The following is a 14,415-nucleotide window of genomic DNA, read 5'->3' as shown; positions in this document are numbered from 1 at the left end:
GACCGAAACATCCTGCGCAAGATCACCTGGACATATGAAGCGACTCTCACGTTCGTCTATCCCACGTCTACTCTTGTCTGCTCGCCACCGGAAACTCCGCAATATGCAGCTTCGCCGCTCCATACGGAATCAACCTGACCCTCGTCGGCTCCCCGCTCACCACCGGATTCACTGGCGGAAGCGCTGCCGTACCCAGCTCCTCCTGCCAGTCAATTACCCAAGCATCCACCCACAGAGCCACTGGTGTGGCCTCGCGAGCCCAGACGGGGTTCAAGAGAGCCCTGCCAACCTCATGCAAGCGCTCTACGGTCACGGAATCCGGGTCGATTGCGTATCGCCATTCCGACGTCGCATCCAGCACCCAGTCCCGAGTCTGTGACAGCACCTGGGTGACTGGAAGAGGAGTGCGGTCTGTCCAGTTCAATGGGGAGTGTGATGACGGGTTGGCATATTCCAGATCGAGAGCATAGAGGAGGGGCCCGTAGTAGATGGCCACGGAGTCGGTGCCATTTCGGGGCTCGGTGACGCGGGGTTCCATGTGCAGATTTACCTTGATTGTTATTCTATTAGTTCCACTGGGGATCCTGAAGCTTTGAAGAGAGTCTGGGGTAGGAGATAGGGTGCGCCATTCGCCCTTCCCGACTCGGTACTTGGACCTGGGACTGCCGTTGGGGTTGGAACTGAGTGTCCAGGCCGGGATGCGCACGGAGAAGTCGAGCGACGTCTCAGTGGTGATTGTGTATCGAAACTGCCCGTCGAACGGATAGTTTGTTTCGCAGGTGATCCGCACATTCTCGTCACGGACCCGCGTGTTCAACGTCGTGGGCCCTAGTAGTGCATGGACGATATGGCTAGGTCCCTGGCGGACATACGAATTGGCAGTATACTTGGGATATCCCTGGGCGTGGTTGACCGTGCAGCAAGGAAAGTTTGGCTCCAGGCCGAAGGAGCTTCCGTACGAGACGACGTTGAAGAAGGGATTGTCGGTGAGGTTCTTCGACCAGGGCTGATTTGTCTGCTGCACGTATTGGTGTGCCCACCCTGTTCCGCTATCAGGATTTACCCCTGCTCTCGTCGTTGGCATGGACAGACTCACATTCGGGGCTTATGGCGGCGGGGAGAGCATTGAATGCAGGCCGCTCTACCATGTCAGCGTACTCGTTGACCCCGTACATCCGGTATAGATAAGCCATGGAGTACATCATCTCCACGGCCATGCATGTTTCCGATCTAGGATACTCGGTTATTCCCTTCGCCCACTCGTTAACCAGACCACAGGCTTAGGTTTGAACTTACCCTCTCTGCGGACTAGTGCCACCAAGATGCTCGTCGCCGGTTATACTACCTGCGCGTGTCGATTGGTACTGCTCCGTCCACCGGACCGCGTTATCAGTCTGGCCCCGGACAGCCGCATCGCCTGTCATGCGGTAGAGCACAGTTGGATACCGGAGCCCTGAGATGAGAGCATGAGCCATTGCTATTACTGACCATCTGGAAGAGTATACTCACCCTGCGCAAGATTGACACCGTGGGTGAAGCCACTCGTCTTGATATCCGGCGTGCCCACCGTGGGAAAGACGCCCTCGACAAAGAACGTGGTCCAGTCCCTCCCTCCTCTTTTCCCACCCGTAAACATCAGCTCCATCGTCTCCCAGATGATACCCTCCTGACCCCGAGGATGGTTCTCGTACAGCCACTGCAGGGCAAGGGGGAGCTCGTGTGTTCTCGAGACGCCAAACCTGTACGGATCGAAGTTGTCGCCCTCCTGCTCGTCTTGGAGCAAACCAGTAAAGTTGTTCTGCAGCATGGTATGCGCAAGGGCCGTGAATCTGTGCATCGCGGTGACGATTCGGTCAGTTTCGGACGGGTCAGCTTCGGCATATTGCTACCATCCTTAGTACAAGTGATTTCCGCCAAGTGAAGTGCTCTTACAATCAGCGCAAAAAAGAGCAAACTCCTCGCCCAGATCCCCCGTGTCTGCCTCGTCTCCTCCGGACCCAGCCAGCCATCCTCGGCCTGGTGCTCTAGCGTATAATCCAAAAATGCTTTGGCCTGCATCTTCAACCGGGCATCATCCAGCGTGTACGCCAAGGGCACGATATAGTTGAACCAGTACGGCGCAGCTTCGTTCAACTCGCTGTACTCGTATGAGCCTCCCAGCCACGTCGAGTCCGCCACATACCGGTAGAAGTCGAACAGGTGACCCGGCAATGCATCTGCAGCAAGCACGAGCTGGTCCTTGAGCCAGCCGGACGCTTGGATTGAGCCTAGTGGGAATGGATCGTATTTGAAGGATGCTAGCTTGGGCTCAGCCATTGCGTGTGTTAGCGTCGCCGACAAAGGAAATGCACTCGTGAGCAATGCGAATGGCCTCATAATTCATTTGCCACTACGGGCAGATAGATGAACAGGAGAAGGTACGTATCTATATACCAACGGCGTCGCAGCAGCCACCGGGTCTGGCCCGGCGCGCTTGACGGACACGCTCCGGGAGATGTCCCGCTGCCGCTGCTACGTTGCTTCTCTACCAGGGAATGAGGGGAAAGAGCCTGTTCTTGAGCGGAGTGGCCTGAATACTTGTGCTTGGGGGTATTCAATTCACCCCATCCCCTGAAACTGCAGACCTAGCACGCACTATCTAGCAGCCCCCACCACCATCACCACCACCATACCCCCCGTAATACCCTCCGTATCCGCTCCCATGCTTCTTCTTGTGGTCCTTCCTTTTCTGGCTCTTCTGGTTCTGATCGCTACTGTGCCTGTTCTTCGGGTTGGAAGTGGTGTTGTAGCGCGGCTTCGGGGCGGACGTTGGGGCTGCGGAGGCGTTGCGCGAGTCATCGTGGAAACACATACTTGCTGTGCTACTGTAAGTAGGCTCCTGATACACTATCATTGAGAGTGAGAAAATGAGTAGTGCGAGCAGGTGGTTGGGTCGAAACTTCAGAGGTAGGTGAGCGTACTTGGCTTGAACACGTACCGGTAGTTGTTAGGGCTTCGCCCCGGCAAGGGATATTAATAAGATGTAAAACAGGTTGACGATCCACCGTGTATTCAGGAAAAGGATGCTCCTTGTTTCGTCGCAGGCACTGAGGTTGATCCACAATTGCACTCTGCTCTGCTCTGTTCCTCTTTCTGTCCAGATGTGCTTAATCGGGCCTGTGCTATGCCCAGCCAAGCTAGGCGGCCTACCGTATACTGTAGTCCAGGGCTATTATGTGCTGCTCTATCAATACCAGGAAGATTTATATGCCCTACTGCTGCACAAAAGCACATGTAGACTAACTAGTTCTGAGACACGTCCATGCAGTCCAATAGGATGGAACCCAATCAATTCAAACTCTATCATCATAAACTCCGGCTCTGCACCCAAAGACAGTGGCCGTGCAAAATCGTATCGGAATCCAGAAGAGAAGGATAGCTGCAAAACCAACCCAACGCCAACGCCATTGCAATGTATGTTGAACACGCAAAGCAGGAATGGCTCTATATACGTAGTGAACAGGAAAGAAGAAGAAGAAGAGAAAGAGAAAAATGATGATGATGATGATGAAGTGGAAGGAAAGTAAGGAAGGAGGGTAGTGAAAGCTGTATGCCAAGAGAAGAGAAAAAGAAATGACCCTGACGAGGGTAAGAAAAGATCAATGAGATGCAAGGAAGACGGAATTCGTGACGAGACAGGTTATCATGACAATGACTCCGTAAATGGCAAGGCCTAGGCTCATTTTCCTAAGGAGAACCCGGCGCCAGTTGCGCGTGTGCCGGCGCAGAATCCCGCTCTCGGTGAGTGGGCGAGCCTGAGCGCCCTCATCATCACTAGCACCAGAGACATAACCTTCTTCAGCCTCATCGTCCTCTTTCATGAGACGTTGGTGGGCTGGCGAGTCTGGTGCTGAGATCTTGTAGTAGAAGATGCCTGGAAGGATGAAGCTAATGCTTGTGCTACCGGTACTGCCGACGTAGGCAAGGACAGCTTCAAGGGAGGATACGGTCATGGCGACAATGTAGCTCAGAATGAGGATTGATGTCGTGATCACGGAGAATCGGAGATCGCTCATTGGTTCTGGTGTTCGCAGACCCCTAGGGCCTCCAGGGAGAAGTGGGTGGCGGTGAGGGGAGCCCTCGCTTCGTTGACGTGTGGAACGCATGGGCCGCCAATGTAGGACTGCATCGACTGATGCCCTGCACGGGTGGCATTGGAGCGGGTAGGAGAACATGACGAGAATGACAATAGCAGCACGTCCAATCGTAGCCCATAGGCCTGGCGGATACATGCCCACGATGTTCCCACCCACGCTGTTGCCAAACGAGAGGTAACCGGTAATCGCAACAAGGATATAAGTTGCAGCAGAGCTGCCGATACTGGCGAGCACGACAGCGGTTGTTCTGAAGTGGCTGTTGTTGCTGATTTCGTTTAAAATAGAAAACATCTGCATCTGTTAGCATACCAGCCCACTGAGCCCCAACGAAAGAGGACGTACATTTTGATGACATGTAAAGGCGAAAACAATCACCGGAAAGCTGCTGAGCGTCGGAACAGCTCCCGCCCAGTGAATGACACGAATCGGACCCCGGCCCTCCTTCGTATCCCCAATGATAAAGTGGTAGACAACCAAAATCACCAAATAAGCCATAGAAACCAACGCCGCGATGCTGGTGTATTTGAGCGAATCTAACCGCCGTAGATATGAGAGCGGAATGATAATCAGCCTGGTTCGGTTAGCACCATACAACCAATATAGTGTCAAGTGCCATACATAAACGCTGTCACCCAAAAATGACGGTCGACCAAGAAATCATACGCCGGCTCTCCAACGAAACCCTGGACCACGCCCGGCATCAGATCCCCGATAATAATGAGATAGCTGACTCCGACACCGAAGCACTTGATCGCAATCGCAGCATCGAATATCACAGCGGCGTTCGGGTATGTAATCTGCGAGAGGGCGAAGAACGAAGCGCTCCCTCTATCGAGATACTGCGCGCATCGAGACTGAAGGTATAGCCCAAAGCCCGCCGTCATGCCAGACCACAGTATCACGAATATGCCGAGGACGATTCCCATGTGCGAGATGGCGAGGGGCATAGCGAGGACACCGGCACCGACAACTGTATATCATTGTTAGCTGAGTCCATTACTGATTCGCAGTAATGGATAGACTGACTTGTATTAACCAGGTTAATCACACAGCTAATCCAGCTAGCTTGACCCTGCGACCCCGGATTTTGCTTCCCTCGGACTCCGCGCCTAGCGCTGTCAGCCGCCGTACAAGAACGAGCTATTTTCATAGATTGTACCTTCTAGAGTTCGACCGGTAGCCATCTGAGGACGAGGACCCAACTGTAGCTTCGTCGTCTAGCATCTTGGGTGATCGCGGCGGCGGTTGCAGGGCGGATGGATGCTCAATGCGACCGGGGACTGATAAGGATGGATGAAACAAATGAGCGGCGATAAAGCAGATCAACTGGAAGTATCGGCAGGGGTGGCCGACATACTACACTCGCAGACGACCAAGAGCCGAGAAGAAAACAAGTGTGAGGAATGCTTCAAGGAAAGGAGATGAGAGTTGGAAGTTGAAGACGCAGGTGAGACACACGACAAGACCAAGACCCGTGGACGGAGACAAGACACCGTTGCGTTGATTGATTGCCGCCCTTGAGTTATTCCAAAATTAGTCAAGAGATCCGCCTCCAAATCCTCTCCCCTCAGCCACCAACCGCTTTCTTCATTCTTATCTGACACCCTACGCATTGTTCGTGGAATGTCCCATGGTTCCTCATGTCATATTACTCTGTATTATTACTCGCTTCGCCTAGCTACGGAGGACTAAAAGCTCATGATCAAGCCCCCCATCCAGCCCCAAGCAACTCCCAAACCTCATCCTCCACCTTCGCCGTCGTGCTCGCCGTATTCCCCGGCCTCGTCCCAGGCCCAGGATCATTATACGGCAAAACCGACCGGACCGTCTTCGACACCTCCAACACCGTCCCCCCACTAACCGGAAACACCTCTGTCCCCTCCTTACCTTCCACATCCCCAATAACCTCGCTCACGCGATTCTGCTGCACAAGCGCCAGCATCACCGTCGCAACCTCATCCGGCGTAACCCACGCATCCTTGCCATCATCAACCATCTTCAGTTTTTCCGGGTGGTCCGTCCAAAGCGGTGTCTTGATAACGCCGGGCGCAACAGCCGTAACGCGGATCCCGCAGCGCTCGTCGAGTTTCGCGAGGGACCGGACGAACCCGCTGATTGCGTGCTTTGTGGCGACGTAGATGGGTGCTGCGAGGGCAGGGTTTTGCCCCGCTATGCTGGAGATGTGCACGATTGCCTTGCGGCGCGTGGCGTCTGTGTCCGAACGCAGGAAGTGCGAGATTGCGAGTTGCGTTGTGCGGATGGGGTGCGTGAGGTTTATGTCTAGCAGGGCGTAGCGGTCGCTGTCTGGGGCGTCGTGGCTTACGGATGTTCCTGGGGGCCGCCAGAAGTTGCTCCAGTGCTTTTGGGGTCAGTCAGTCTTAGCTGAACTAAACTGGGTGAGGTAGGTACGTAGACGACTACTACTACTGTAGAGATGAAGACGGGCGACGTACCGGCTCGTAAACACCAGCCCCAGGACAGACGATATCGACCTCGCCAAACTCCTTCTCCGCAACCTCGAACATCTGCTCCAGCTGCTTCCAGATCGTCACGTCCGTCTTTTGGAAGATAGCCCGAGGGGACTTGCTCGCGTCCGCATACTGATCAACCAAGGTCTGGGCCTCAGGACGAAGACCCAAGTCGGCAATCAGAACATTGCACCCGTTCTCCAGGAGCTGTTGCGCGAAGCTCAGGTTGATTCCTATTTACACACCACCTTTAGTACATAGTACACACTTAGAAGTAAGCCAGGTGAACTCACCGGAGCCCGCGCCAGTAACAATGGCCGTTTTGCCCTGTACGGAGAAAGACATGTTATATTGCCTTGGCTGGTAGAACCAAAGTGCACTTAGGTAACTACCTCGTGTATGCGTAGACGTGGTTACCTGTTGTGGAGTGTTTTGAAGCTCAGAGCAGAGTGGTGGACTTTATACGCTGGAGGCAGTGTCCCACAGGCCATGGCACGGCCACGCTGAAGGCGGCCAGCGCCTGCAATCTCCCTACTGGGCAAGGAAACCGCATTCCCGTCGGCAGCCGGAGCTGTCTTGAATCGCGGGGTAAGTCAATGGTGGATTGAGTGGGACACTGACGGGTCTACCGTCTGGCAGACGTCATGATTCATGCATTATCGCAAGCTCGCTTGTTTCCAGGGCTGCCCATGTAGAATGGTGTTCATCTATATCTATGTGGACTATATTACCGGTATGGTTGCACATGCAAATTCAATCAATGCCAAACCCACCTGTCTGCTTCTACAGGTAAACATCCACCTCGCCATCAAAGTATACTTCGGCAGTCTGGAATTTATGGGGAACCGGACCCAGTCCGACACTTATCAAAACTCCACCTTACGGACCTCGAATCGAAGCCCAGAATCGCATAAATTTCCCTTTTCATTCCGCTAGCTATGGGTGCGTGCGCGTGAGGACTTGCATCATGCAGGACCAGCACATCTGGGCCGGCAGTGACATCGGTTTGAGTACCCTTGAGGTCCTCATTGCTACTCTCTAATGATAGGAAGCTACTCTCGGCAAGGTCTAACCAAATTGAAGTACTTGTTTTTGAAGCCAGTGCGTAAGATACATTGGCGAGTCGTGCCTCGGTAATGATAGAATGGAGATATATTGAGCACGCCAAATCCAGTTTCTGCGATATGATAGAACGAGTGACATCAAAATGACTTACTCAAGAAAACACGACGCCACAGGAGCTGCATAGATAGATCAGAATCAGCGACAACGGGAGAAAGTCATGTTCGTTGTAGAAACACACTATGTGACTGCAGACATGTCCCACAACTCAGTTGTTGTTCTGGTTGTTCAGGATCCGCAAAATAGCCAAGAACAGGTTGAGGATATCAAGGTAGAGCGAAATCGAGGCCGCAATCTCCTCCTCAACATGGTAGTGGCGCATGATAAGCTGGGTGTCCACCAAAATGTAGCCTGAGAAGATCAAGGCAGCCAGGCCACCGTAGATGAGGTCCATGGTGCTGTTGTAAGGAACAAACACGGACACGAACCCAAACAGGATAAGGAACCACAGTGCACCAAACAGGTACGGCATCCAGTTGGTAAAGTCGTACTTGGTCTGGCACGCGAAGAGGGTGAGACCTACAAACAAGCCCAGAGTCAAGATGAGGGCCTGCACCACGATCCGGGGCTGATAGTACGATGTGACCACGCTGATGGAGTAGGCTTCAAGAATGGTGAACGCGGAGAGGAAGAGAAGGTTTGCGGGATAGCTCTTGCGCTTCCAGTATGTTATGAGCAGGAATCCGAAGGCGCCGAAGACGGAGACCATCATGAGCCAAACATTGCCACGGATCCATTCGCAGTAGCTGGGGCTGAAGAATGAGATCGAGCTCATGACGGTTGTGAGGAGTAGTTGGACGGTGCTGGTGGAATTGAGACCTGTTAGCACATATTCTCAAGACTCAAGATGTCGAAGCGCGGCTAAACTCACAGGATCGCATAGACCTTGCGGATGAACTGCATACGGATGGGCAAAGTGCCCTCCGCGACGGTGCCGCCGAACTATATCGTCTATTAGCATCCCACTGAGCGGTACGTGATGGATCGGGACGATGAGTTTTACCTTGAAGTCATCGGGAACGTTGTCATCCTCGCTGCGAGGCAGAGGCTCTTGCGCAGTAGCCTGATAAGAGGGCGGGGCTTGGGTGTAATGCTGATCCTCGAACGAGTCTCGCTGAGGAGCCGGCTCGTATCTGGCGTTTGCCGCCATGATGGAAATAGGATCAGTAAGGTATGATATAAATGAGCGTGTAAAACCGGCGCGATGGGGGATAACTCGACGAAAAGAATCGAGGCTCCTGGAGAAGGCGCAGTGCAATAATGACACGGTCCATGTGACGTCGTGTCACATGACGCGCCAGGCTGACCACTTACAAAGGGCCATCTAGGGCCAGAGTACAAATATATTTCTAGTAGTTTAATCTGCTGCCAGATGTACATTTACATTTGAGGCATAGCTCTTCATTTGAACGTTGTTACACAACTGACGCCGCAGTTGGCTCAGACATGGGATGTCAAGCTTCATTGGCCCCTGAGTAGCTGCTCCAGAAAGATGTCATCAAGGTCTATATTGCGTTCTATTAAACGATTATGTAGCGTATCATCACCTGAACATGCCCGACAAGGTTGAGCTCGATGGGTTCCTCCTGCAGGTTGGTGACTTAGTCTCGACAAATCGACATATATAGGTGTAAATCATAAAAGTATATGCATGAAACGTAGCATCATAAGGCATATCCGAGCCGTTACTCCCCCAGTAGCCAAATTTGTGCATCACCGAGTATCATCGGACGGTACCTCTTCCTCAATCGCATCATCCGAATCCCTGTACGGCTGGGTCTCATCGTCCTCGTCATTGTCACTGGAATCATCAGGGGACTCCTGCGGACCATGCGCCACAGTAGCCCCAGCCATCTCGTCGGGCCGCCTCTTGCGCTGGAAATCTTGCGCGTGAGCGGAGGCCATAATGGTTCCAACGCGGTTAAGTGCCCGGGGGCGCACTGAGGCAGCACCGGGTGATGGCACTGCTTCTTCCAGATCGTGCGTTGGCGGGACCGTGAGAGAGGCTTGGGCCTCGTGGACTTCTGGCTGGGGAGGCTGTTGTGGTTGCTCGATTTGACCATCCGTAGAGGACACAGTATAAGGTAAGGGAACGTCCCTGGAGGCGCGAAATAGAAGGACGTTTGTGCAGTGCTCGTTCTCGACTCGGAATACAGTCCAGATGCCTCGTCGGCAAATTTCCGAGAAAGAGACGACGAAGCTGAGCACGGCGGAGTGTTGGATGTCGTGGGCGAAAATGGCGTAGAAGATCCAGTTGAAACGTACGACCACGTCAATAACCATGGCTACGTAATAAACCCATGCTCTTCTAAACGCCAGGGTTTCGCGCAACAGAGGATGTTTGGCGTAGGGGTTGCCTAGACTCCAGTCCATTGCCAGGTCCCAGACTGTAACATATACAGCATTCAACAGTGCGAATGTAATGAAAGGGGCCTGGAATCGGGTCGTTCTGTTGATGCGATACATGCTCAAGGTGGCGTAATAGAGTACCCCAAACATGTATTTGGCAAAGTTCAGAAGATGTGGAAACACATTCTTTGTGTCCACATATCGGCGGATACATTGGAAAGCTCGCAGAATGGATGGAACAGTTGTAAAGAATCCAAGCAGCCTGGAGTGAGACGAATTACACTGCATTGACGAGCTTCCCCAGTGTCTTGAGTAGAGACAAAAGAATAGTTCAATGTTCTAGAGAAGGTCAATACTTAAGCATATGACAAAGTAGCTTGGTCCACTCACCCCCATTGCATACGTCTGGGAACAGTACATATCCCCCAGGAAGAAATCACGGAACTCGACAGGGTACAGACCCGCCAGCAGAAGACGCCACTTGTCATGTTAGCAGGAATAATTGATAATAAATGGGCTGACTTACATTAGAATATGCCCACCATTTGCGACTTCGGTGGTATAGGACGCGTAGCGGTAGAAACAACACGACCATAGTGAGTCCAACAAGGACGACAGGCCAGTAGATATACATATCATTGACCGTCAAAAAGTTGAGCCACATGAAAAGGCCCAACATGAACAAGAAAAAGCAAGGAAGCTAGCCGACAGTCAGTACTATATATCAGCCATAAGCAAATTGACATACCTCAGCTAACTGGCGCCAATCCAGTGCGTGTCTAGTATCGTATTCGAAGACAAAAACATAGTTTATCTTGGCCTTATTCCAGACCATGCAGTCTACGCAGAAGAGCAAGAAATGAAAAACGACTAGGAAATATCCCCCATAAATCTGGTTGTTGTAAGCAATTTAGCCAGGGAATAAGTAGTAGTTTGTAGACTGACCTGGAGTAAGTAACTTGTCTGTCCACTTATTTCAGGGTTATCCATGCGATCACTTGCGTAAATCAGACCCTGGATAGCAAATAGAAGACCAGCCATCCCCAGCAGGCCACAACGGAAAGTACTTGGCGAGTAATCACCGGACTTCCTGATAGTATGGCGAAGCTTTGAGGCAGCGATCTTCCGCTTGCCACCCTCGAAATAGCGAGCATAAAGATCCTCTGAAGTAGCAAGCAGGCTTTCAGTTACTTCACTTTGAACGAACCATGCTTTGTTGATCTTCTCTGCCATGTACCTCATCGACGGTCGTGTATCAACCACCTTGTCGTACTTCTTGTTGATTTTCCGAAAGGCAGTCCTATTCAAGTAGGCGTAGGATTTCAGGAGTTCTACGCCTCGGTAGTACTCCTGCAGGGCATACTTCAACTTTCTCTTTGCCGAGCGATAAGGCACTTCTGACTTTGGTAGCTGTTGCAGCTCAGTCGGGTGACGCGTGAAGTCTCTGCGCCTGGTAATAGCATCACCATCCTGCGGCTGTTCGCCTCCGGGAGTAGCCAAAGCCGCTAGTGCCTTGGAGTTCTTTCCAATCCGGCGTCCCGTGATGGCAGCTCTGATCCTGCGGCCATTCAAGCCACCGCGTGTTTCTGACGGCTGCTGCTCACCCTCTCCGGTCCGGTGCCGCTTAGCGTGGTACACTTCTTGTATGCGCTGATCCCTCATGGTATGCAGTTGCTCCCGGAGCACCTTTAAGCGTTCAGTCGCTTCTCGCTCCTTCATCTGGTAGAACGATTCGATTTTCTCCAGTTCGCCGTCAAGGAATGCAAAGAACTCGTCTTGCTTCTTCTCAACATCGGACCGTTGATCAGCCTCTACAAGCTTCTCCGGCGAGTCAGTTGTAGATAGCATACGTTTCAAAATCCGGGAATTGCGCCTAATGGAGGATCCAGGCGTCGCGGGTCTTTTGGTCTCGTTATTCTTGGCACTCGACTGTTTTGCTATCGATGGACTAAGGTGGGTATTTCCCCTGGAGACGGTTCTTTTGTTGCCATGTCTGGGCAGCGTAGTCTTCGGGGAGATTGGTAAATCCAGATACTGATCCGAGTAACGGGAATCCTCGTCGACATCCAGAGCCGGACCAGGCAGCTCAAGAGATGCGGCGTCTGACGTACCCGGGCGCATCGGCGGTGATGCGATAATACTGCCATAGCTTCCATGCACGGCAGAAAACCGAGAGCCTGGCACTCGCAGAGGCTGTAGCTCATGTCGCTGACCGGGGGTGGACCTTGTCGTAAGGTTCGGACTCGCGAGATTGTTCTGTGTGCCTCCTCCTTCAATTCGTTTCTCTGCGCGACGAAACGATGCGGACCGGTTGGAGCCAGCTGGAGTATCCAAGAGCTCGGCCCCAACTGTAGGACGTCTCAGAGAAGCATAAGTCGGTGTGCGGTTTGCCTTGTTAATGGCGCGCGATATTGCCTTGACTTTCTTTTTCCCGAGCTGCAAGAGAAATAGCAAACTTAGTACTGGAATCAAGACAGAAGAAAGCAACGAATCCGGAATCAAGTCTTACTTTGTAGTCGAGGTATTTGGCCCGCCACTCAGGAACCAGCTCATGCTCCAATTCTCTGTCAATCGCCGAGGGATCAGCAACTGTGCGTCAATGCAGGGTGTAGGTAAGGAAAACAGCGGGCCACTGACTTGGCAAACTTCATACTGCGGATGAACCGTCACTGAGCATGATATTGATGGTGTCGAGCGAGCGTAAACTAGCGGAGTCCGGTGGATTTTAAATCGATCCTGAGGAGCCCCGACGGTCGCGTGGGCGCAAAAAGAGTGGGTGGTGGAAAAATTGGCTTTCAGTTTAGTGTCTCTGCAGCGCTGCACCGTGCAGTTGTTGCTAACCAGCTATATCTCAGCTCGGTATCGAGTAGGTAGTCCCGCGTACGCCAGGGGCGGAGTCTCGCGGTTAGTTAATTTTAGTATGGGGCCTCTCACTGCATGGTGGCCAAGTGAGTGCAAAAAGGAAATGATATTATTCCCAACCTGAAAGCGAACAAGACCGCATTCAAAGTCAAGCCAAAGCCAAACCCTGAGCGTCAGGATCTCCAGCCGATAGGGCAGCCGACCTCGCGGCCTCTCGGCGCGGAGTTGGTCCTCACCACCATTCGCTGCTCTGTCGTTAGCTTGGAGGTGGAGATCCAGACCCGTAATCACAAGCCAATGGCCCTTTGAGAAACCATTATTATCCTGCACGTTGTCCTTTGATAGGCTCGAGATCAAGCATCCCTGTCATTCAGAGCTCGGGAAACCGTGGTTGGGCCGTTGGCTGGAATCTGGACGACAAGCCGGCCCCACAGCTAACCCTTCTGGGCATGGGGCATGGGCGATGTCACGATAACCTCAGATTTTAATCTCTGACGTCAGTTTGAAGTATAGGAATCTGGTATTGTAGCGCTAATAGGACAAAATCCGCGGCTCCCCTGAAGAACAGCTGCATACCCCTTACTCCGTGTACTGGCGGTGATGTTGCATGTCAAAAGGACAGTCAGCAAATTGCCTGACAGGCTGACAGGGTGGCATCCTGCATTACTGCTGCGTCTCTGCTGCCTATAGTGCCCAGCTTGATACCAGGACTCTTGTCTTTTTTTCATGCCGGGGAAGTCAACGGTTGTCATTATTGGCAGTTGGACATGCGAGAACCGCCCAGACACTGTCAGATTCAGCCCAAAACGTGGTAGACACGCTATCAATGCATGCCATGCTTGGCGTACTGGCGCACGGAGTACGCCGTTTGCGCGTAGAGCCTTAGACACTGGATGTATCTGTTCTCATGACTGAGCCGAGATATCTTTGTGACTCGTTAGTCCTGCTAGCAGCCTTATGTGCTTCCTGTGGATGAGAGCTGCTTGCCCCGCTAACTCCTACGACCACAGTCAAGATGTCGACCCTCCCAAGGGTGTTTTCACCAGCTCGACGCTCGAATGGCGCTGGAAGTCCAAACCCGAGAAGCTGAGACCAGCCTCGTACTTCAAGGATCAGATAAGGGACCAGCCCGGCTATTGACAATTGTACCGATTGGAACCATCAAAGAATCCCCGGGGCTTTAGATATACTTGCTTATTCTGTCAACCTGAGGCGCTCGCCGCTTACCGAAGCTTGAGTGTTCCATCTGGAGAACAGCGGAGTTCGACCGAGCATGAACACGAGACCTCTAGGCAATCCATTTGGTTGCAGATGCATAATATGAAACTTGCATGCATTGGCAGGCCATGGTCTACTGGATCGAAGCAAAAATGGCTGGCAGTCTCCTTTCCTCTATGTGGGATAATGGCCTGCAGCACAAACTGGTGATATTGCCGTTCATGTTCCATGGTTCTTTAAGATGACCCATTGCACTTTAG

At 52.5% G+C, this 14,415-nt stretch overlaps 5 protein-coding genes across 5 annotated transcripts; all 5 read right to left on the bottom strand.

Annotated features, from left to right (window-relative positions):
* Positions 1–67: 67 nt before the first annotated feature.
* DSM5745_07689 (uncharacterized protein) lies at positions 68–2,316 on the bottom strand (the record flags this gene model as incomplete). The annotated part of the gene is made up of 5 exons (XM_026749705.1): positions 68–1,041; positions 1,097–1,230; positions 1,297–1,453; positions 1,510–1,885; positions 1,933–2,316. 5 exons carry the CDS (start codon positions 2,314–2,316, stop codon positions 68–70), a joined length of 2,025 nt encoding a protein of 674 aa, XP_026601737.1.
* A 1,322-nt stretch (positions 2,317–3,638) lies between these two features.
* On the bottom strand, positions 3,639–5,083 carry DSM5745_07688 (putative amino acid transporter; the record flags this gene model as incomplete). Its single annotated transcript, XM_026749704.1, has 3 exons — positions 3,639–4,427; positions 4,479–4,707; positions 4,755–5,083. The coding sequence occupies 3 exons, from the start codon at positions 5,081–5,083 to the stop codon at positions 3,639–3,641; spliced, it is 1,347 nt and encodes a 448-aa protein (XP_026601736.1).
* Positions 5,084–5,838: 755 nt separating this feature from the next.
* Positions 5,839–6,949, bottom strand: DSM5745_07687 (putative short chain dehydrogenase/reductase family oxidoreductase; the record flags this gene model as incomplete). The annotated part of the gene is made up of 3 exons (XM_026749703.1): positions 5,839–6,495; positions 6,590–6,837; positions 6,898–6,949. The coding sequence occupies 3 exons, from the start codon at positions 6,947–6,949 to the stop codon at positions 5,839–5,841; spliced, it is 957 nt and encodes a 318-aa protein (XP_026601735.1).
* A 985-nt stretch (positions 6,950–7,934) lies between these two features.
* DSM5745_07686 (Bax inhibitor-1 family protein) lies at positions 7,935–8,876 on the bottom strand (the record flags this gene model as incomplete). The annotated part of the gene is made up of 3 exons (XM_026749702.1): positions 7,935–8,529; positions 8,598–8,668; positions 8,730–8,876. The coding sequence occupies 3 exons, from the start codon at positions 8,874–8,876 to the stop codon at positions 7,935–7,937; spliced, it is 813 nt and encodes a 270-aa protein (XP_026601734.1).
* Positions 8,877–9,439: 563 nt separating this feature from the next.
* Positions 9,440–12,726, bottom strand: DSM5745_07685 (SPX and EXS domain-containing protein; the record flags this gene model as incomplete). Its single annotated transcript, XM_026749701.1, has 7 exons — positions 9,440–10,414; positions 10,466–10,555; positions 10,602–10,775; positions 10,824–10,967; positions 11,021–12,511; positions 12,585–12,639; positions 12,713–12,726. 7 exons carry the CDS (start codon positions 12,724–12,726, stop codon positions 9,440–9,442), a joined length of 2,943 nt encoding a protein of 980 aa, XP_026601733.1.
* Positions 12,727–14,415: the final 1,689 nt, after the last annotated feature.

The sequence above is a fragment of the Aspergillus mulundensis genome, assembly GCF_003369625.1.
Source record: "Aspergillus mulundensis strain DSM 5745 chromosome Unknown scaffold_8, whole genome shotgun sequence".
In the NCBI taxonomy this organism is placed as follows: Eukaryota; Fungi; Ascomycota; class Eurotiomycetes; order Eurotiales; family Aspergillaceae; genus Aspergillus; species Aspergillus mulundensis.
This window is presented reverse-complemented; position numbering and strand designations above follow the sequence as displayed.